Source organism: Mustela erminea, chromosome 6 (assembly GCF_009829155.1).
Source record: "Mustela erminea isolate mMusErm1 chromosome 6, mMusErm1.Pri, whole genome shotgun sequence".
Classification (NCBI taxonomy): domain Eukaryota; kingdom Metazoa; phylum Chordata; class Mammalia; order Carnivora; family Mustelidae; genus Mustela; species Mustela erminea.
The window spans coordinates 63892808-63916746 of record NC_045619.1 but is presented as its reverse complement, the minus strand read 5'-3'; the positions used below and the strand labels follow the sequence as shown (position 1 = coordinate 63916746).

Sequence of the window (23939 nt, the reverse complement as noted above, 5' to 3'; positions counted from 1 at the left end):
TTAAAAAATAAACAAAAGCTACAAAGAAGAACGAAGTGGAACTGAAATTTGACCTGGGGGTGGGGGCAACAAATGAAATAAAAAGCTCAGTGGATGTGCTTAACAGCAGAATGGAGGGGAGAGAGGAAACAATCAATGAACTGGAAGAAAGAACAACAGAAATTACCCAACCTGAACAACACAGACAAAACTGAATAGAGACTTAGAGACCTCTGGGACTATAACCAAAAATCTGCATTTGTGTCACTGTAGTCCTGGAAAGAGAGAGAGGGCGGAGGTGAAAATGTACTCAAAGATATATAAAGGCTGAGAATTTGCCAAATTTGGCAAGAGACATAAACCAATATATTCCAAGCAGCTGAAAAAAACTCCAAACAGGATGTACTCAAAGCAATCAATACTAAGAATTTAATTTCTTTTTTTTTTTTTAAAGATTTTATTTATTTATTTGACAGAAATCACAAGTAGGCAGAGAGGCAGACAGAGAGAGAGGAGGAAGCAGGCTCCCTGCGGAGCAGAGAGCCCAATGCTGGGCTTGATCCCAGGACCCTGGGATCATGACCTGAGGGGAAAAGCAGAGGCTTTAACCTACTGAGCCACCCAGGCGCCCCAAGAATTTAATTTCTTAAAGCTTAAGACAGAGGAAAAAAATCTTAAAAGCAACCAAAGGAAAATACCTTACCTATAAAGGAAAAACAACAGATCTTAATTTCAAAAGGCAATTCATCAGATACAAGCTAAACATGACTTATTATTTTTGCCCTTAAAAGACAAGTCAAATTTACAAGCCAGAAAGTAAACCTTTTGATTGATGGTCACCATGCTCTAAGGCTTTCATATTGCCATTCTCCAGTGACAACAATTTCACAAATAAGGGTTGAGCTTACCACATTCCCCACTCCCCATAAAGGTGGACAGAGCACTCATCTAATTCAAAGAACCAAATAAATCTTTTTTTTAATTTTAAAAATTTTTTTATTAACATATAATGTATTATTAGCCCCAGGGGTACAGGTCTGTGAATTGCCAAGTTTATACATTTCACAGCACTCACCATAGCAAATACCCTCCCCAGTGTCCATAACCCCACCACCCTCTCCCTACCCCCGCCACCAGGCAACCCTCAGTTTGTTTTGTGAGATTAAGAGTCTCTTATGGTTTGTCTCCCTCCCGATCCCACCTTGTTTCATTTCAAATTAATCGTTTTTAAAGATTTATTTATTTATGTGAGAGAATGAGAGCATGCAAGTGAGGGATGAGGGATGGGGGGGAAGGAGAAAGGGTCTCAAGCAGACTCCATGTTGAACGTGGAGTCCAACTGGAGCCTCCATCTCCTGACCCTGAGATCACAACCCAAGGAAAAACCAAGAGTCTGACACATATCCCACTGTGCCACCCAGGTGCCCTCCCCAATCAATATTTATTAAGGACGTATATATTACATATTAATAAACCCCATGTCGTTTCCTACACGGCAAGAAACAGACTGAAAAAAAACTTATGACTAGAGCTTACGGTGCTTTGTATTAACAAAAGTTTACCTACAAAATCCTCAAGAACAGCAGGCTTTAAGAAATAAGTCTCCTGGAATGTTTTTAAAAGGCTTCCCAAACAATTAGCAGCAGCAATCAGCTCAACGCTGGCGAAGAAAACTCACATCCTAGGAAGTGCTTAATATCTAACAAACATTTGAAGCTGCAGTTTATTAGATCATTTTCTACCCATAAAAATGGCAATTTCATATGGTTTAATCTACCACTTGGGATACTAGGATACAACTACCTATATAAAAATGCTGTAAGGAAGAAAATTAAAATTCTCTTCTAGAATGCAGGGCTGGAAATTCTTCAAAGAAATTTCAATTTTTAAAATCTTAAAAATTGTGGGATTTGAAAAGGCACAAAGGAGTAATTAGTTAGCATGGGGTAGGTAGGGATGATGAGCAAAGTAGTAGAAGCAGAACACACTATGCACAGAAAGGGAACTGATTCAGCCCAAATATTCTTTGCCTAAAATAAGACTTCCAAGAGGCTCACTAGGGATTTTCAACTTTATTCCACAGCAACCAGAATTCACTGTAGATTTTAAGGATTTAAAAAAAAAAAAAAAAGAAGGAATAACAATTATATAGGAATTTGTTTTGTTTTATAAAACCCTTTTTAACTTGATTATCCCCATTTCTCAGATTAGAACAATATAGTTCAATGTTAAGTACCATAAGGGTCACATATTTGTTAAGTTTCAAGAATAGTAACTCAAATCCAGATCTTCAAGCTCTAGGTCTAATGCCTTTCCAGTACACCACACAAAAGAAAGCCTATCTCAGAAAGAAAAATAAAGGTCAGGCACACCACATGCAAGATGCATGGAAGCAATATATAACCAGAGGCAGGAACACCATTTAGTGGGTGATGTATATAAATTCAAGTAACTCAAAACTGTGATGTTGCACACAGGTGCTAACAATTCACAATGCACATGGGAAAACCCCATTTCAGTCTAAGCCTACAAAGCCCACACACCTTTTTCAAAGGGACTTATTTTCAGTCTTCAATCCCTCCCTCCACAACACAGCTTTATAATATAAATCTAAAATTACAACGGACATATTCCCTTAGGTAAGGCAAAACTGAGTCACGTATCACTTTCCCCATAATTAAAGGGAGGAGCTAAGAATATACATATGAATAATCAATTCCTTTAACCTTCAAGTGGTAGAAGAAAACAGCTATTTCCCAAATGTTCATTAAAACTTAGTAAGAATGAGGGGCGCCTGGGTGGCTCAGTGGGTTAAGCCGCTGCCTTCGGCTCAGGTCATGATCTTGGGGTCCTGGGATCAAGTCCCGCATCGGGCTCTCTGCTCAGCAGGGAGCCTGCTTCCCCGTCTCTCTCTCTGCCTGCCTCTCCGTCTACTTGTGATTTCTCTCTGTCAAATAAATAAATAAAATCTTAAAAAAAAAAAAAAAACTTAGTAAGAATGGAGGGTAGAGTCAGTCTTTTGCTTTTCCCCAGGTGATAGCTGATTAAGAAGGGAACATACATAAACAAACAATCCAGTTACAAAATGGACAGAGGACCTTAACAGACATTTTTCCAAAAGAAAGAGGAAAAGGACAAAAAATAACAAGTGTTCATAAGGCTGTGAAGAAAAAGGGAACCCTTGTGCACTGTTGATGGGAATGCAAACTGGTACAACCACTGTAGAAAACAGTATGGAGGTTCCCTCAAAAATTTAAAAATAGAAATATGTGATCCAGTAATTCCACTACTGCGTTTTTACCAAATGAAAATGAAAACACTAATTTGAAAAGATGTATGCATCCCTATGTTTACTGTAGCATTATATACAATGGCCAAGATACGGAAGCAACCCAAGTGTCCATCTATATAAATAAATGAATAAAGATGGGGGGTGAGGTGTGCGCATTATGTGCGTGCACTCACATGTGCAGGAATATTACACAACCCTAAAGAACAAGACTTTCAAAAGAAGGTTTGCAATCATGTGGATAGAGCTATAGTAGAGCATTATGCTAACCAAAATAGGTTAGTCAAAGAAAGACAAATACCATATGATTTCACTTATATGTGGAACTTAAGAAATAAAAGAGATGAACATGGGGGTGGGAGTGAGGCAAACCAGAAAAAAGACTCTTAACTCTTAACCTAAGTAACAAACTAGGCATTACTTAAGGATGGTGGTCGGGGGGGAGAATGGGCTAAATGGGGGATGGGTATTCAGGAGGGCAGGTATTGGACAGAGCATTGTTCTTTATCATATGTACGTATGTATCATATGTAAGTAATAAATCACAAAATTCTACTCCTGAAACCAATATTATACTGTATGTTAACTGGAATTTAAGTCAAAACTTAGAGGAAAAAATGTTTTAAATAAAATAAAAGAACACAGATAATTTAAATATAGACATATCTGATAATACCTAAATATTTTACTACAAAGTATTACAATATTTTAGTTGAAGATTAAATAAATCTATCATCAGAGTAACTATAGGCTAGTAACACCTACTTAAAAAAAGCAGAGAGTCAGCAGAAGAACTGCAAAGACTTCAAAGTTGTGAGTATTGATTATACCACCCTAGAGAGCAGGGTGGTATTACTCAAAGAGCACAAGGCTTTGAAGTCAAGACAAACCAGAGGTTGAATTCATCTCTATCATTGTTACTAAGTGACCTGGGTTAAGGTTAAATCACCACTCTACTTCATATTCTAATCTCTAAAACAAATCATTGAGATGGCTATGTATGTAAAATGCTTGGTACATACACCAAAATGTCCAAGAGATGACAGTTCTCTTTTCCTTACTCTACATTATCAGTATATTTAACTATCTTTTACCATTATTCTAGAACAAGCACTGGAGCACCTGGGTGGCTCAGTCAGTTAAGCGTCTGTCTGTCTTCAGCTGAGGTCATGATCCTGGGGCCTTGGGACAGAGTCCCACATGGAGATTCTTGCTCAGCAGGGACCCTGCTTCTCCCTCTCCTACTCTCCCTGCTTGTGTTCCCTCTCTTGCTGTCTCCCTATCTCTTTAAAAAAAAAAAAAGTGGGGGCGCCTGGGTGGCTCAGTGGTTGGGCCGCTGCCTTCGGCTCAGGTCATGATCTCAGGGTCCTGGGATCGAGTCCCGTATTGGGCTCTCTGCTCAGCAGGGAGTCTGCTTCCTCCTCTCTCTCTCTGCCTGCCTTTCTGCCTACTTGTGATCTCTCTCTATCAAAAAAAAAAAAAAAAAAAAGTGTATGAGCCCATATTAGTTTGTCATTCCTTTCCTATTCCATCACACATAACACACACTGCCCCAGAAACCTCAAGCCCTAAGGCTAGCTTTACTGCAATCTGTGAGTTATGATTTCTGAAGTTACCTTCCTAAAACCTGGGCCTTAGTGTCATATCGTCCACTAATTATTTACATACCTTTTCTGCACATCTCCAGAACTCAATTTCTTTATGCATAAAAAACAAGCGAACAAGCTTGAAAAACCACCTTCTAGAAAGTTTCAGATAGTAATAATGAGATCTGAGTGGTCAGAGGGGTCTCCACACATTCTGAAGAAGTAGCTGGTCAAAGTACTTTGATGACATCAAAATTAGAGTTCCACAAGTCCACAGAAATAGCTCTACAGTACACAACACCCTCAAACACGTTTTTAAAATAAATTTAACAAACCTATACATACCATATGCCACCCCCAGACAAAAATAAAAAACAAACAACGATTCATAAGTACCTATATTTCAATATCAAACTTACTGTGACGTTTAAATTCCTTCTGTAGTTTACTGATCTGGTTGCTTTTTATCCTGTTTCCAGATAGAGTTTTCACTTTCTTTGGTTTCAATGTAGTCTTCAGACTGGGTCCTGCCCTTGCATCTACCACCTGGAAGAAAATACTGAATATTTAATACCATTTAAAAAAAATGATACCTCTTTTATTCCTTCAGTTCAGATAAATGCCTATTTGAAGGAGCCAAAATTGAGAACCAGCTTTCTATTCAGAGTATTTGAGAGTCCACATGGACTTTTAATCATCACATGGTATTAAAAAATACCATGTACAAAAAATTGAAATAGATTTATATACAGCAAGAATGACCCAGGAGGTTAAAGAAAATCAAGCCTAGTAACAACTAACATTCCTATGAGACAGTGTTTTATGGTTTAAAAAACTTTCATAAACTTTTGATTTTACCCTCACTACATAGTAGTAAGGGGACTATTTTTGTTACTCCAATTTAGGGTGAAGGAAAACAAGAGAAATTATCTTTTCCTTTATTTCACTAAGCTAGTAAGTAAACGGGAAAAAAATGGGTAAGGAGGGGTACAAGACTCAAATCAAGGTTTTCACACCTATGCTTTATCCTTTTTTCCATTACATGCTTTAATCCCTGAGGTCACTTACAGGTTGGCAATGGTATATTCTTACACCATCTAGCACGTTCAGCCCTGAATGGTATCACTTCTCATGAGTTGAGTCACACTTGCTATTTGCACATTTCTACCCTTAAAAAGTTTGCCATCACCTTCAAAATCACAATTTGGATCATCTCTAAATAAAGCTAAAGAAAACTCACTTTTTTATAAATTTTAAGACTCACAAAAACCTAATAATGTAACATGGTCACCAAACGACAATGTAAGGCTAGTGTCAGGAAAAAAGATAAAGAATAAACGCCTGCTTAAAAAAAGATTTTGTATAAATGCCATAAATGTTCTGAAAGCTAGCATATAGAAGAATTAGAGGCACCTGGGTGGCTCAGTGGGTTAAGCCTTTGCCTTCAGCTCAGATCATGGTCTCAGGGTCCTGGAATGAAGCCCCACATCGGGCTCTCTGCTCAGCGAGGAGCCTGCTTCTCCCCATCCCACTGCCTGCGCCTCTCTGCCTACTTGTGATCTCTCTCTCTCTGTGTCAAATAAATAGATAAAATATTTTTTTAAAAAGAGAGAGAATTAAATAAGACTTAACAGTGTCGTTCTGGTCATTGAAAACCAGTGACAATGAGCAAATACAAAACACATTTACATACCAGTATGATCTCAACTAGATCTAAGTACAGAGAATAACAGCTTCCCCATAATTAATCACTATGTGTTAGACTTTATACATATAATCTCATTCGGTTCTCACAAGAGCTATAAGATAGCTATTATCCTTGCACTTTATAAGTAAATGTAACTTGCCCAGAGTTCACAATTAGTAAGTGGTAATGGCAGGATTCAAATCCAGTAATTCTAAACCCTACTGTGCTCATGATGGTACCACAGTGAGTTAGGATAAATGTTATCCTAAGAGTTTAAAAAACAACCTGTGTCTAATTAACTGGAGGAATGTATTAAACCTAAAACACGAGAACATACACAGTGAATGTCCAAAATGAGGATACTGGATATAGCCTTAGAGAAATGTTACACCAAGCTATTCTGCTTCTAAAAATGACAAAATGTTAAGTAATTATATCTGAGCAGTAACTGGTGTTTTTCTTTAGTTTTTCCACTTTCCATCTGAGGGACATACTATTTCCTAAATTGGGGGAAAACTAATGTTACTTTAAAGGTATAACTGAGAAAGAGAAAAGATGAACTAACATGATTCCAGTTTTTTTTTGATCCTGCTGGCAATTTCTTCCATCTTTTCACAAGCAGGACACAGGCATTACAGATGTCTCCTGAACGAGTCTCATGCAACCTGATAAGAAAACAACCAAACCTTTGTTAATTTCATCATTTACATTAAAGAAGTCATGCAGGAGCACCTGGCTGGCTCAGTTGGTAGAGCACAGAACTTTTGATCTCAAGGCTATAAGTTCGAGCCCCACAATGGGTAGAGAGATTACTTAAAAAACAAAATGTTGGGGAGGGAGGGAAGAATTCATGCAATTACACTTCTTTTAGAAAAAAATACACCAAATTATACTTTACAGATGTAATTTCTAATTGTCCTGGGTAATCCAGTTCCATTGTTACATTTTATAAATATAATTAACTCCTTGATCCAAGGAACCATTCATTCTATGTACTGCAATTTGGTCATTCTAAAATAACGTTTTAATAGTTAAGTAATAGTAAAATTTAAGACCTAGAGGAGATCCTGGTCACCATGGCTTCAAACAATGTAGTCCAATTAATCTTTTTCAAGTGTGTAGGTACTTCCAGAAAAAACTAAATGCCACCTTTTAAGTAAACTAATGTATCACAATATTCTAGTTTTAGACACATAACTGGAGGCACTGTAATTTTTTCAAAAATGACTGTATCTGCATGGGGGGGGCGGAATCTATAGGACTAGCCACCAAGCTCTTTTTAAATTCTGTCTTTGAACAACTTTCATTTAGTGCACTATTATAAATACATACCCAAAAAATACCGGTAACATTTATCTTGTATACCGTTAGAAACATTAGGAGAAAAATGTAATTTAAAAAGGCAAGGTCAGGAGAAACTCTTTGACAACCTTGAAAATATTACAAAATCCAGGATTAACAAATAAAAATTCAGTAAGTATTTTGATAAAAAAAGAGAAGTGGTAAAAATAACTTCTAACGTGGGAAATGGTTCAACAGTGAGTTTTTATCCAAGCACTTGTCAGAAAGTAAATTCCATTTTATTAACCAGAGGTTTATTTTCAAGATATAAATGAGGGGCACCCCGATGGCTCAGTCAGTTGAAATCCAACTCTTCTTCTTCTTCTTCTTTTTTTTGTTTTTAAAGATTTTATTTATTTATTTGATGGAGTGAGAGAGGGAAAGGGAATACAGGCAGGGGGAACAGGAGAGGGAGAAGCAGGCTCCATGCTGAGCAGAGAGCCTGATGCAGGGCTCAATCCCAGGACCCCAGGACCATGACCTGAGCAGAAGGCAGATATCTAATGACTAAGCCATCCAGACGCCCCTGAAATCCAACTCTTAATTTCAGCTCAGGTCATGATCTCAGGGCTGCAAGATGGAGTCCCACCAACTGCGTGCGCTCAGTGGGGAGTCTCCTAGAAAATCCTCTCTTACCCTCCCTCAAAATAAATGAAAAAATCTTAAAAAAAAAAAAAGATAAATGAAGAACAGAATCATAAAATGAAACATACCCTGACAGACTTCAGGGCAGAACATTAAGTCCTGTTATTATCCTCAGGAGGCTGAGTTAAAATCCATTTCCATAATTTAGAAAAACAACGCAAAGAACAGAAAACTCGGAGAACAACCACTATTAAGAGAAAATAAGAGTAAAGTCTCTCTCTATATATTGAAGTTAAATACAAGAGTTAGTTTGGTATAACTAAGGGGCTTCCAATTTGGTAGTCCCTTATAATCTGTAAAAGAGTAAGTGGTATTGTTTGATCCGTTTTCAAAGCAAGAACCTTAAAACAGCCTAGGTGAGAATGCAGTGATTTAATTTATTAGCACATTACTCCAACTGCCTGCCTTGCTTGGAAATATTTCGTAAGCTGTGATCTTTTTCAACTTAAGAATGGTAAAAACATCAGATGATCTTACCCAAAACAGCTCTGGAAGTCCTTTTCATAGCGTTTACTGTCAGTGAATCGAGAACTGGAGGACTTCGCTCTGCAAATACAGCAGCCCTCTATACTTCGGTACATCTTTGGCTTGTGAAAACCAAACATCTTTTCTTCTGGGCAATAGTCTGTAAAGCCAAGGGAATTGACACAGCTTTGTTGAGGGCTGTAACAAGGAACCATTAAAACAGAATTCTCTGCTCCACCCCACCCCCAAAAACTTGATAGTACATGATCAAGCCAGACAGGAGGGCTCTGGGGAAGACCTCCTCGATCTACCTCCATTCTTGGCACTAGCATGCATGGCAAGTGTAAAAAACACAAAGAATACATTATATGTTAATTAGAAAAAAGAAAATGGAAAAAAAAAAAAAAAAACACCACACAAAATAGCTCAGTTATTTAACAAGGCCTCTACAACACCTCCTTTTACCCTCTTGGCAAATTCATTCCAAAATTGAGGGGAGGGAAGCATTTTTTAAAAATCAACTTTTAAGTAGAAAATATAAGAAACTCTCCCCACTATAAAATGATGGAATCCTACACAATGAAGGACACATCCTAAAATTTAAGGTAAGGCACCCGCCCTTCTGTTTTGTGCCTTTGCATGTTTATGTTTCCCTGCTGGGGAAGTTTCGAGCATTTACCATGACCACTATTTGATACTAAGAACACAAGTAGCTCAATATGCATCAACCCACAATACTCTGCCCTATGGGAAGCTAAAGGGGATTTCTTCTGTGATAAATGGGAAGTTCTAAGCCAGCAAATTGACCTTGAATTCAAAGTACTGCAAAGAAGATGTAAATTTCACAAAAATCCAGGGTCAGGATTCAAGAATAATAATTTTGTAAATCATTAAGATTAATTAAAAACAGGCTCATATTTCCTGACAGCTCTTCTATGAAGACCCGTCCCTGAGAGCAGTAATAAATACTGAGAGGCAGAAGTCCAATAAATGCAGGTGAGATAAATTGTGATTCTCATGATGAAAAACATCTCAATAAAGGAACAGTTCTAGAGCTTACATGTAGCAAAAATGTAGCTGGCAGTAAATATCCACCTTAGAAGAAATTTAAAATATCCAAACCAAGAGACAGTTTCACCAGAACATCTGGTGTTCTTTTATGGTGTCCCATTAGAGAGAGACTAAAAAGTCAATAAATATAGAAACTAAATCCCAATGGGCAAGTGTTAAGAATCCAACTACAAATCATCACAAAAGCATCACAAACAGTATCAATAAGAAAAACATTATTAATACCAAGTAGACTGGTACCCATAGTTTTAGGAGTCATAACCACATAACCAGCTCCTTTTAAAGCTCTTTTAGATACACACTGAAATAAATAGGAGTAAACAAAAACTTTGGTATGTCTTTGGATGATCTGTCTGATCCCCATTCCATCTCAATTCTGGTTAGTTACAAAAGCAATTCACAGAAATAACCAAATACCCAAGCTGTGTTATGTGTCTGAGATTGAGGGATTCTGAAATACGGACCGAGGATTTAGGATTTATTTTTTTAAAAAGTTTTATTAGCAAACAACTAAACACTCAAGCTTTCCTTTTAAAAAGGGTCTATCATTTATCAAGTGTTCTTCTTTAATGTTTTTGTTGGTGGGGGAGGCAGGCAAAGAAGGGAGATGGAGGCCAGGTGGAAGGCCACTGATGCACTTCAATAATTAAGCCTGAAGAGTTATTTCAGGGTGGCTGGGTAGCTCAGTGGGTTAAAGCCTCTGCCTTCAGCTGGGGTCCTGATCCCAGGATCCTGGGATTGAGCCCCACATCGGGCTCTCTGCTCAGCAGAGAGCCTGCTTCCTCCCCTCTCTCTGCCTGCCTCTCTGCCTACTTGTGATCTCTATCAAATAAATAAATAAAATCTTTGGAAAAAAGAAAAACACACAATTATTTCAATTTAAGAATTATTAAAACAAGAAAACAAAATATTCTTAGTTGATTATTTTTGTTAAATGAAGCACTTGGGAATTTTTTTTTGAGAGGAAAATACTCTATACAGTAGGAAGAGGCATATGTAGAGTAAGGCCTGTGAAATGAGATACAGATTTTTCTCCAAATAACAAGCCCAAATGATAAATGAAAAGAAATGTCCTGAGGGGTGTCTGGGTGGCTCAGTCAGTTAGGCTCTGCCTTCACCTCCCAGGGTCCTGGGATTGAGCCCAGCATTGGGCTCTCTGCTCTGCTCAGCTCAGAGGAGAGCCTTTTTCTCGCTCTCTTACTCCCCATGCTTGTGCTCTCTTGCTCTGTCAAATAAATAAAATTGTCAAAAGAAAGAGAGAGGGGCGCCTGGGTGGCTCAGCAGGTTGGAGCCTCTGCCTTTGGCTCAGGTCATGATCTCAGGGTCCTGGGATCGAGTCTCTGCGCAGCGGGGAGCCTGCTTCCTCCTCTCTCTTTCTCTGTCTGCCTCTCTGCCTACTTGTGATCTATCTGTCAAATAAATAAATAAATAAATATCTTTTTAAAAAAAAAAAAAAAAAGGAAAGACAGAGAGAAAGAAAAGAAAGAATAAATGAATAAAGAAAATGTCCTAAAGAAAATTATGGTATATTCCTTGGTTCTGAGACAAAAATGTTACGTGACTCTTTCCAGTTCTCACAACTAACCTGTGGGGCTCTCCAAACTCCCCTAACATTCTCCATTACCATCAAGAAGGTCAAAAGTCCACACTTCCTCTTACAGTAGCCAGCTTCATCAATAGCTCTAGGAAACTTCAGCCTCCCTTCTCAGCAAGGACAAAGGAAGTACAGCAAGAAAGGCCAGTTCATTCCCTTAATACACAGACCAAATCCTATTACAACAGACAGATTCCTATCTCTCCACTCACAATCCCCTTCCCTCTCCACAAATAAACATGCCATCAAAACCATACAGCATTTGGATCATCTCCAAGATAGCAACTACCTTCACCAAGGCTGGATTTGACCAAGAAACACAGTTTGTGCCAGTTACTGCATGGGCAAGCTTTTAAGGAATGTTAGGGTTATAGCTAAATACTGAGGCCTTCCCTTTAATAAGCAGCTATTGTGAATCAAGTGTTCATCTTCAATATGATTTTTTTGTTGGTGGGGATCTCCACAAAACTTACCCAACAGTCCCCACAAGACATCCCATTCTTCAGACTGAGTAATTTTTTTAGGAATTGGGGAAAATAAAATAGCCTGATATCTTCTGACTGACAATCCTTTACACAGCTCTGAGATCTTATGTTCATTCTGATAAAATTCTGCTTCAGTGTCTGAGAGGGGTGTCCCTGCTTTTCTGGGCAGCGCTAAATGCAGTAAGGTGCAAGGTACCCGCCTGCCGCAACACACAAGAGGTGTATGAACCTTTTAATGGATTACTTAAACCTATTAAACCTTTTCTGAGCTTATTCCTGCACTTGGGAGGCACCTGGAATCTGCAGCAAATACACAGGGGTTTCATTTTGGGCTTTGTTTACAGCAACTCAGTTAAGCAGTGGTTGGTGTTTAACCATTTTGTGCTTTGGGGAGCCCAGAAATTAATGAAAGCATTTTCACAGAATCTAGAGACCCACTAATGTTTTAAAAAACAAAACAGGGCGCCTGGGTGGCTCAGTGGGTTAAAGCCCCTGCCTTCAGCTCAGGTCATGATCCCAGGGTCCTGGGATCGAGCCCCACATCGCCCCACATCGGGCTCTCTGTCAGCAGGGAGCCTGCTTCCCTTCCTCTCTCTCTGCCTGCCTCTCTGCCTACTTGTGATCTCTGTCAAATAAATAAATATTTTTTTAAATAAAAAAATAAAAAAAAACAAAACAGAACAAAACAAAAAAAACAACCCTATAAAACCTACCCACTGTCTGGAGGAAGAGGACACAAAATGGCTCTAAAACCAACTTATTTTTTGTATTTATAGAGAAGGTGATAGGTAGGTGTAACACAACCAGATTTTAAAACCTGGAATTTCTGTTATTTCAACAAACCTGGTGGTTCTTTAGAGTATTTATTTCCTAGAATATTCCTAGAAATTTCCTAGGATATTCTTTCCTAGTCCCACATTTGTGCAATCAATATTAAATGATTCCTCCAGAACAATTTATTTTATTTGTTCAAATGACACTGTAAGCTATTAAACTATTTGTGACTTTTGCATCTATTCTCACAGGAGTCATATCATTCCACACTGTTTTCACAGACAGAAGCTAATACCATCTGCTTCCTAATTGATGAATAATTACAGAAGAGAGTGGACACCACACAATCTTGCTCTTAAGTGTGTGGGGAAAGCAGAAGAAAATTAAGCTTTGAGATAAAGCCAAAAATCAGGAAAGATTTAAAATGCTTATTAAAAGCTGCCATTTGTCTTCTAAAATTAGAACAGTGGTGATGGTTGCAGAACTCTGTAAACATACTAAAAACCACTGACTTGTTCACTTTTAAAGAGTGAATTTTACGGTGTGTGAATTATATCTCAAAAAGCTTGTTTTAAAAATGAAAACAGATTGGGTTAGGAATTCTGTCTTTGTATATCTTTGTAACCTCAGCCATTAAATAATCCCCGTCACTTAATAGGTACTCAATAAATGTGATTAAACTTTTTTAACAAGTTGTTGTGTTTTTTTTTTAAAGTTGTTTATACAGCATCTCATGTTTTATAAGGCACTTTCATAAACATTATTTCTTTGGCTGCTGTCAGCCAAACAGCCACAAATTTTTACTGTTCTGTCCAACTTAATTCAATCTCCCAAAGTTAAAAAGATTAAAGTTAACAGTTAAGTCAGCAAAAACCGTAAGAGAAATAAGTGTAACTATGTAGGCAAAATATCACGGGCAACAAAAAGTGAATTTTTAAAAATGCAACAATTAATTCTAAACATCTGATTAATTTCTGGGGTTTTTTTTCCACTTTAAAGCTGCACAATTCATATAAATCTAATGATCAAATTAATTAAAAGATGGGGAATGTAACCTTAGTGTTAACACAAGGAAAGGGCGGGGTCAATGCTGCATGTCAAGGATACAAAAGGACCAATTCTATTCTTTCTTTATTTATCAAGTAATCTCTGTGCCCTACATGGGGCCCAAAGTCAACCTGGAGAGCAAGAGTCCAATACTCAACTAACTGACTGAGTCAGCCTGGAGCCCCATCAAAAGGACCAATTATAATCTAATCTAACATGATTACAAAGCCAAAGAGCAGGGATGGTATCTGTTTTGTACTTAATTCAACATGCAGAAGGTAAGTACACTGAGTACAACACAATATAAATGGGAAAGAAAAGGAAGCATTACAACAATAGCTAATACTGAAGGGATGCTATTTAAGAAAAAGTTTTCTGATAAATAATTCAAGCCTTAAAGAGGGTCTTTTAACAATACTAAACTCATTTTAAACTTGACTTTAATCAGGAAACAGTATGAAGAATAGTGAAATGCAAATTTCAAAGCTTTTAGTATGCTTTTTAATATGGAATTGGAGACAGTGAGGTGAAGAACTTAATTCTACAGAGTATTCTTGTCTTTTATCTCTTGCAAGGGTATTAATTTAACATTTAGGAAAAGAGATTTATCTTCTTATGATAAATGCAACATCTAATAGGATCACTTTTTTTGGTACACTTTGAAGAACACCAACAGTTCCTCTAAATATAACTTCCCCAATTCCACTTTCTAGATTCCTTTTAGGAAGTAAAGGGTTTTTTTAATTTCCAAAAATACCTTTCAGAACTACAAAATGCCACTGGATGGACTGGATAGAAGAAAACTAAAAGAGAAGTATGTATGCCAAGGTGATAAGTCAGCTTTATAGTTAATGTTACAATTTGTCCATGCCACTTTGGGAGATGAAATTCTGATTACAATTACAATTGCAACATGTAATTATAATTACAAATGCAACCTCCCAAAAAAAATATTCCTAAAGTGTTTTTCATTTCCAAAAGACCAAAATTCTACAGCTTCTAATCACCACTTTTATTAAAAACCAATGGACACGGACCTAAAAAAAAAATACACAAGACACTAGAAGCATCCTATATGCCCATGGATTCTTAGACTGGTTAAATAATGATGTCTTCATACTACAGGATACAGTTCTAGCCCCTAAAAAGAATGCAGATTTGTGACATGTACAGCGTGGAACTATCCAGGATACCTTGTTCTATAAAATAAACAAACTGAGTAACAGTTACACAGTACAATCCCATTGTGTGTTTTTGAAATGGGACCTTAACTGGCTTTTTAAAATCGTTTTCTAAAAACTAAAAACTAGTGCCTCTGAGGGGAGCAGGGATGAAGGAAGCTTACTTTCACTTTCCTCTTTCCAGCACCACGCCCCCAAAACCTCAGTTCTCATCATACACCTTGACTTAACTAAAGAGGGATCTGAGAGAGCCCAGAGAGCTTAAACAAACTTCCTCAAAGACACAAGATGGAGAGATACACATTAGGAAATACACTCCACAGCAGAGAGAGTACAGAACAGACATGGAGCAGGATGGGAAGGAAGCTGCAGAGAAGAGACAAGCAAAAGATTTGTAAAGTGGGAAGGAAGCAGTGTTGAATAAAGACAAAGGGAACCCAGCAACCAAAGACAACTTTGAAGTGAAGGAGATGGCACTTCTTTAGAGTTGAACTTTAAAATGACAGGATGATGGGAAAGGAAGAGATATAAACACTGAAAAAATAACCGTGATCAAAAGTTATGAGCAACCTTTAGTTGCTGTAATTAATTGTTAATGTCACCCTCGACACCATTTTTAGTCAGTGGTATGCTATCTTTAATCACCTAAGTACAGGATCCAGTAAACACTAACAGCGTAACTGGAGCAACACTTCAGAGTCAAACAGGACTAAGAGTGTTTTGTGTTCTCATGCTGCCAGGCCACTTGGTTGCAATGTTCCCCCACAATGAGACCTGTTTCATCAGCCTTGATTAAGGAAAGCCATGGAGCCATTGAACATTATTCCCTCTTATCTCCCTGTTACCAATCCATATCGCAACAATACCAAAAATTTTGAATTTACTTTACCTGTTCACTTTTAAGGGATGAATTTTAACTTGGCTGAAAAAAAACTGAGGAAGGGTTATGGACCCCACTTCTTTGCCAATGGCTTCTTCACACATGTACCCAGTCTCTGAATTATGTGGTAAAGTATTTATTATGGTTGCCTGTGAAATTCACACTTAGCAGAAGAACCTAGAACTCATCCTACAGGAAAGAGGTCAAACTCAGAAATAAAATCTTCAACTGAAATAGCCTAAGTTAAAAATAAAAATCGAAAATCCAGGTCTCTGAGTTTTAGACAGTATTAAAAAAAAAATACTAGGTCCTCCCATTTTTAACAGTGTGAAAAAACACTGGGTATCCCAATTCTAGATTAGGACTGACTCCAGTGGATGAGAAAATTATAAAGGTTAGGGAGATAGGATTTATCTGCTTCTAAGGGGTGATTATCATCATTTAAGAAATGTAACTACCGTTGAGTCTGCTTAAAAAAAAAAAGGCACTGTAATAGTCAAGTTTGAGTCTATTTCTGCTTTTCTCTTTACAACTGAATGGGAAGTCACTTCTAACTTCATTTGCCCTCAGCAATATTAGACTGAAATCTTTTTTCTACTTTCCAGGGATGCTGGGGAAGCAAGAGTATGAAAATACCAGTGTCTATATACCATTTATTTCCTTAAATTTATAAGACTTGCATATTAGGGGTGCCTGGGTGGCTCAGTGGGTTAAAGCCTCTGCCTTCAGCTCAGGTCATGATCTCAGAGTCCTGGGATGGAGCCCCACATCATGCTCTCTGCTCAGCAGGGAGCCTGCTTCCTCCTGCTCTCTCTCTCTCTCTGCCTGCTTGTGATCTGTCAAATAAATAAATAAAATCTTAAAAAAAAAAAAAAAGACTTGCATATTATAGAAATATAAACTCTATTTATCCCAGGACATATACAACAGATTAAACTGAGGACAGAACCCTGATTTCTGACGGTTTTCTTTTAAGGCCAGGTTTGTGGGAAAAGAGGAATCTGGTCATTTCAGGGAGATTTTAAGTCATGAAACTGAACCATATTCTTTTCTGTGAAGCTGTTGTATTTCCAAACTTATGAAAAATGTTAAGAAATGGGATACGGTAGCCTATGTCTGGTCTGACCCAAACCTGGGAAAATTTTCTGAGCTCTCTGACCCTTCCATTTCTGAATGGTACCTATAAAGCATCAACCAAGGGCTGGAAAGCCCTAACCTTTAAATACTCTACACTAATTCTATAATCTCTTCCAAACATGTTCTTCTGGTATTCACCTACCTTAGTTATCACCTATATAGTCACATAAAAAGTCTGGAAGTCAACCGGGCTCTCCCTTCTCAGGCTCTGCATGGACCCCAACATGTTTCTACTATTAAGTCCTTAAAGATTCTATTTCTTCCTTCACTTGTCTGGTTCATGTCCCTTCTGTCCTCACTGCCTATTTGTTCCTCATTATGGTGCTAGAGCCTTGTAACTAATTTCCTTAGAACCTTCAAACAGGTGGTCCCTTCCTAAAGCTCAAACATTAATCATCTCTTTCAAGGTATCAATATGCACTTCAGGATAATATCTAAACTCCCTGGCAAGAAATGCAAAGCTTTTCACGATCTGGTCCTGCTTACCAGCTGCTCCCAACTTGGAATCCTGATATTCCAGGAGTGTCAAACCAACTTTAATAACAGCTACATCTCTACACAGGTTGTTCTCTCTGTCTTGGGATGGTTTTACCTCCATCCTCTTAACTCGGGAAATGATTTTTTCTTTTTTTTTAAACAAAAGCTGTCTATACCTGTATTGTAATACCTAACACGGGATTTTTACACACTTGTTTGCTCTAGTACCTCCTCCTCTCAATAGTAAACTGTTGCAGAGCAGGAACTGTCAGTCTTATATTACAACCAGGTGCTACCTGTACATGATACACAGATACATGCAGAATTTGCTAACACCTAAAGAATGGGATAGGCAAAACAGATCTGAACAGTATACTTAGGCGCACAGAATGGGAAAGGGGTCCACAATAAAAAGGTGTATTGAAAAACTGATACTTTGAATGGAGTCATTTTTAACATTTAGTCTGTAGACTTTTGTAGAAAAAAAGGTTCAAAGATTTCCAGGGAATGTAAACCAAGTGAATCACTTTAATTAGAAAAGACTAACAGAAAATAATTCAATGCTTTCATAATAATCAGAAAAATATTTCTTGCTTATTTGAAGCAGGCATGGGGGAGGAAGGAAAGGTTAGGAGAATAGTGGGAACAAAATGAAATCTCAAAACGAGAGCTATTTAAACTCAGCATATATTAACATGAACCAAACTAAAATTACATTAAGACAAATCGAACTTATGTAATAGGTGGAAACAACTCAATATAAAGCTAGAAATGAATTATTTTAGTTCAGTTGCAACTCTCATACTTCTGGTGCAAAAAGAAAACCTTCCGTGAAAACAAACTGCCTTCTCTTAGACTAGATGCATTTCCAGATCATTTCCAAAATACAGAAAACCTTAGTTACAGACTCAATTAAAAGAGAAACTGAAGAGCCAAAAGACAACAAAACGTTTTCAATCTGTAACCTCCCAGAGTCAAAACTAAGTGTGGAAAATCCAAGACTCTTGTGGGCAAGAGAAATCAGGAAGAAAGAGAATGGCGTTTTCTCGATTTCCACAAGTTTTTGCTGTAAAATGATTCAATCAAAATTGGACAGGCAACCTGGTGTAGAAGACAGTGTCTTCCCAGAACCAGTTTCTGAAAGTAGGGGAGAGGGCCAAAGACACTCATACTTTCCACTCAACATTTACTGAATTATTTCCTCCAGCAATGTAACTGGCCCCAGGCCTCAGTTTTGTCTCCTGTAAAATGTCTACTTCCCAAATATGTGAGAACAGCCAGTATTTACCAAGCATATCACTTGCTTAATTATTTACAGTCTTGTGAAGTAGTAGGTATTATTATTACTGTTTTGCGGAGGAGAAAATTGGACAACCAAGTGACTTATTTAACACGATCACAGCTTTGAAACCTAGGCATTTTAACCTGAGACTTCCAAACAACAAACCTAATGTCTCAACAAATGGGTTCCCTTCTCTCTCAGCCAATTACATTCCCTTTAAGTGGAAAAAAAATGTTGCATTTTTAAAGCAACCTACTACATGTTAGCATGTTAAATTAATTTGTCCTCATCACAGCATACAAAGTTGGTCTAGATTTCAAATAAGCTTAACTTTCCCCAGTGAAAAACTGATTTTACATAGAAAATCATTCTCAAATTGCTTTTCTGACATAAATCTGCAGGAGTCTGAGCCCCAAGAGCGATTTTTCCAGGCCCTGATTACAAGTGGGAAAATAAACTCACCATCCAGTCAAGAATACTGTGGGACAGCAGCTTTAAGGCCTGCTGCCCACCAAAGTTCCAGAATACACAACCTATTGAACTTTTCATTTCCAAACTCCTGAAAAAAGTTATGCAAAAAGGAAGGCGGTCTTTCCCACTCTCCATTCATTCACCTTGATAAATCAAATCTGCTGCACATATGATGTGATACTTAAAACAGAAACTATTAAGCTCTATTGTACTTGAAATCTCCAAGAACTCTGAAATTCTGGCTGTATCCCAGGTATAAAATACTAATGAAGATAAACAAATCAAAGACTCTTAGTGTACTTAAAAAACATCTTACACATTTTAATAATAGCCCAAAGAAGTTAACTAAACAAAAGAAACTCATAAAGTTACTAAATACAAAGTTTTTCATATTCTTGACATGTTCCTTCTACCCACTTCAGAAATGTATTGTTACTTAATTGGCTGCCATTAAGTATTTGTACTTTGGTCAACCAAAACCTGGGAGAAACAGGTCTATTTAATATCAGAACAATGAAAAGAGCAATTTGTAGGTTTTTTGTTTGGGCATGGATCTAAGGATATTATTTTTTGGTAACAACCACTTTTAGATCCTAACCCTTAAACATTATCCAAATGTGGGAGAAATCAGGAAAGAAGCTGCAGATCCGGTGCTGCTTATCGGTTGTCTAGACTGCAGGCAAACCCCAAATACCAAAGAAGCATCCATGTGTCAAACCAGCATAATTTTTGAGCTATGCCTGGGGCCACATAACAACAAAAAAAAAAAGTTGGCTCCAAAAGAAAATCTAAGAGGGGTAACCAAAAGGTCAAACCCAGTTCACGGGAACTAGGAAGCAGCTAGCAGGGATAGCTATAGCCTTTTACCCTGTCAACTCCCTTAGCAGCTTCCTCCCCAACCACCACATAAAATCTCCAAGAAAGGCCCAACTCACCAGGAGCTAGCTTCTTCAAGGTCATCCTAAGATAACGCAATGAACAATCACCAAACATTGAGCCACGCATACCTTTAGGGCTAAGAGAGATTTTCCCCCTTCCCCAAATCGTTATATAAATACTTTAGATGCCATCAGGCTTTTCTCCAATTCCATCAGAAACAAACTCCTAGACTTTAATTTAATTTAGATTGACCACCTAAATAAACGTGTTCGGTTTTGCGACCTACATTATTAAAAGGCTTTCCAAGTCTGGCAAACTCCAGCTCAAAAACAGGTGCTTTCAAGGTACTTTTAATGACAAGGTCAAATTCATATTTTTAATTACTAGAAGAATAAAGGGTTTTTTTTTAACCTTCCTCAGGACTACGTGAGGCGTGGGAACTGGGGGAGTACTGCTTGGGTAAAACTCCCTCACACAGGGTCAGTATTGGCGTAATCAGTAGTTCCTAGTCTTCCCAGTGTCTGTAGTTAGCCAAGGTTAGACGAAGAAAATAAAAACAAAGAAACCTACTAGGTCTAGTTACCAGAACAAACTGCACCGCCCTGCCACCCCAAGAAACCAACCCCACCCGCAACCAAAACAAACCTCGCCCCTCCCGGAGCCCCCTCCCACACGTAAACACACAAAGAAAACAGCGGCACGCACAATTCAGCCACAGTCCTCACTTCCCTTTGTACGACAACGGGGAGCCCCGAAACTTCCCCACGGTGGTTTTTTCGGGTGTCGTCGGGGCTAGGCGCCCTCAACATGCGGGCCACGACTCGACTGCGGGGGGTTGGGGTGCTCGCCGCACGCACCCGCTTCCCAGAAAGCAGCAAGATGCCTCCCCAGTCCTCCTGCGGCCCTCGGCACCCCTCCAAACGCGCTTCCCCCTCGGGCACGCGGTGACGGCCGAGAGAGAGGCACCGGGGCAGCAAATAGAAACGCTCCCCGGTGGGTTTGTTGGTAAATAGAACAACTTGGGTCGGGAAGAAAGTTCCTGCGGAAAGCTGCTCGCCGGGGCGAGGGCGGCAGGAGGTGACCCGCGTCCCTTGCCGCCTCCTCCCTCACCTGCGCCGGAACAACGGGCCCCCACGCACGCCCGCCCGCCCGGCGCCTCCCGCAGGCCGCGCCTCCCGCACGCCGCGCTGCCGGGGCTTGTTCCTCCTCATGGCTTTGCCCTGACGTAATTCAAACATGGCAACAGTTCGACTTCAAAGGCGAATCCACAGACCTCCCAGACACAGACTCCGGGCCACGGGTAACGGGCCAAGAACTCGGGGCCACGCTCTCCCGGCCCCTCGGCCGTCGCGGCACTCGGCGCCCGTGCTGAAGCGCCGGGGCCCCGAGACCGCCGCCTCTCTGCCCGCCCGGAGCGCGGAGCACGCCGCCTCCCCGCGCACCAGCATGGCACCTCACGCCAGCAGCGCCGCCAAAGTTTCCCAGCGAGGAGCTGAGGGACAAAAGCCCCTCTCGAAACTCGCCCAAAGTTCGGGGGGCCGGGCCCGCACGGCCCTCCGCCGGGCGGCCGCCCCAGCGCCGGCGGGGCCCGCACGGGCACATGCAGCTCTTTGTTTTCTGTCCAGCCGGGCGCTGCCTACGTGCAGCATCAGGGATGTCGGATTGTTTCTCAGAGGCGAGAGACACTTGACGATCACCCCGGGTTAGGGTCCGGACCCCGCGCCCCGAGAGCTCGGAGCCTGTACCCCCCGTCCTCCCCTCAGCAGCAAGCCCATTTAATCAAAGTTTTTCAGTGCCCTTGATGAGAAACGCCCGATTACCCGCCCCGCACCAGCGGAGACTTGGCGACTTTCACTCTGCTTTTTAAACTGGCAAGACGCCATCATCAGCAAATCACATTGTCCTGCCGGCCGGCCGGCCCCAACAGCACCCGCATCTCACTGCCGGCCCGGAGCCGGACACTCACACCGACCTCCGGCGAAAATCGGGGTCGCAGCCCCAAGCACGTGGTCTGTCATGTTCAGCACAAAAAGCAGTGCCCTCCGGAGTTCCCTCACTCCTTCGGCGCACACAACGCCGCTGCCTCCATCCCCAAGTCAACTTGGCTCTGACTAGCCATCTTAAGCCGCACTCGGCTGCCCCAGAAAGCCCTCGCCGTGGCGCCCACATCTACGCTACAGGTGAATAAATTGCGAACAAAACTTGAGGCTCCACAGACACATGGCCCCCCGCGCTGCCTGGGCGCGGTCGGGGGGAAGAGGCGTTGGGGAGCCGGGCTGCTTCAAGCGGCCGCGTGTTGCTCTCATTGTCGCATCCGCATCCCTCCGGAGTTCGGCAAACAACGCCACGCCGCGTGCACTCCGGCCACCGGGCGCTGACCCAAAAGGCCGATTTAAACCCCCTCACGCCCGCCAGCTCGCTAGCAGACGGCAACTTAAGTTTCCGAGCGAATGGCGTTTATTGTCCACCCTTCTCAAACACTCGCCGGGGGCTGCAACGAAACTAAACCACGAGGTTCAGCCGCGGCGCCCGACCACTCCCGGGGCGCGCGCCCACGCGGATGCACCAGCCCGGGGCCCCTCCGCAGTTGCCAGCAAGTCGTTTTTCTCTCGGGCCTTCCAGCCACCAGCTCCTTTCCGCCACACAACACTACGGCTGAGAAAAGTCATTGTCACCTTCAACGTGGATCCCTCAACTCCGGCGACTCCTCAGTCGTCTGCAGCCTCCACTCACTTCCCCCAACCCCAAGACTTTCGGTTTGCCTCCAGTACCCTCCCCAATTAAAAAAGACACACTAAACATGTGTATACAAAAGAGCCCGGGGTTGAAGATTACGAGAACACTGCTCCCAGCAATGCCATCTCCAAGACAAAACTTCCTGTGCGTGCGTCTGTGTGTGCGTATTTGTGTGGAAGGACCGGGGGAGGTGGGGGAGGTGAAAAGAGGAAAAAAAAAAACCCACTCTGAAATCAAAGCCTCGTGAGAGAGTTTTGCACCAGAGTAATGGTCAGAGTCACTCACCTTCCAAAGGCAGCCGTTCCACGCGCTATAACGTTCCCGAGGTGCGGAGTGCACGCCAAGCCAACCCCCCCTTCCGATCGCTCCCTCCTCCTCAACTGCCTTGTCTAGAAAGATTGTCTTCTGCAGTTCTGCAGTTGCTACCGCTGGCCGGGAAGGTGTAGATTCCGCTTTCCCTCTGCGCACGCGCGTCTCCCGGTACAAAATTCTCCTGAATCGAACTTATTTGCATACGGGCGCGCGCGCGTCGAGGGCTGGGAGGGGAGAAGGCCTGGCGGCCGCGCGCGCTCCCGAGGCCTCTATTGTCCTTTTAAGGGGAGAAGCGCCGCGGCGCGGGAAACGAGGCGGCCAGAGGGAAACGGGGGCGGGGACTGCTTACTACGGCTTACGTCACGTAAACAAACGCCCCCTGGCTGGAGGCTGCAGCGGAGAGGGAGTGGCGGGGTGGGAAAGGCGGAAAGGTTAGCGAGGGAGGGTGGACGTTCGACTGCGTGACGTGCTTTCCACCTTGAAGTTCTTGGGGCGCACCTTCTCTCGTGGAAAGATAGTTTTGGAAGATGTTTTTGCAAAATTGTCACACCTGTGCCCACGTTCAGACCGGACGCGACAGGAGGGGTGGTCTTCCAGACAACCAGACTGGACTTATCCCTC

At 40.9% G+C, this 23939-nt stretch overlaps 1 protein-coding gene across 3 annotated transcripts in view; it reads right to left on the bottom strand.

Annotated features, from left to right (window-relative positions):
- The window catches only part of SINHCAF (SIN3-HDAC complex associated factor), a 32220-nt gene extending 8640 nt beyond the window's left edge, over nt 1-23580 (bottom strand). The window contains exons 1-4 of one of the 3 annotated variants that reach the window (XM_032347516.1): nt 23292-23580; nt 9005-9152; nt 7107-7206; nt 5274-5400 (exon numbers count right to left, since the gene is read on the bottom strand). In XM_032347516.1, coding sequence (XP_032203407.1) covers nt 5274-5400; nt 7107-7206; nt 9005-9132 — 355 coding nt within the window. In that variant the 5' untranslated portion in view covers nt 9133-9152; nt 23292-23580. Of the gene's footprint in view, nt 1-5273; nt 5401-7106; nt 7207-9004; nt 9153-21127; nt 21437-22945; nt 23036-23291 lie in introns of those variants that run through there. The other 2 variants (XM_032347518.1, XM_032347519.1) reach the window with 2 other exon arrangements.
- Between the last annotated feature and the right edge of the window lie 359 nt (nt 23581-23939).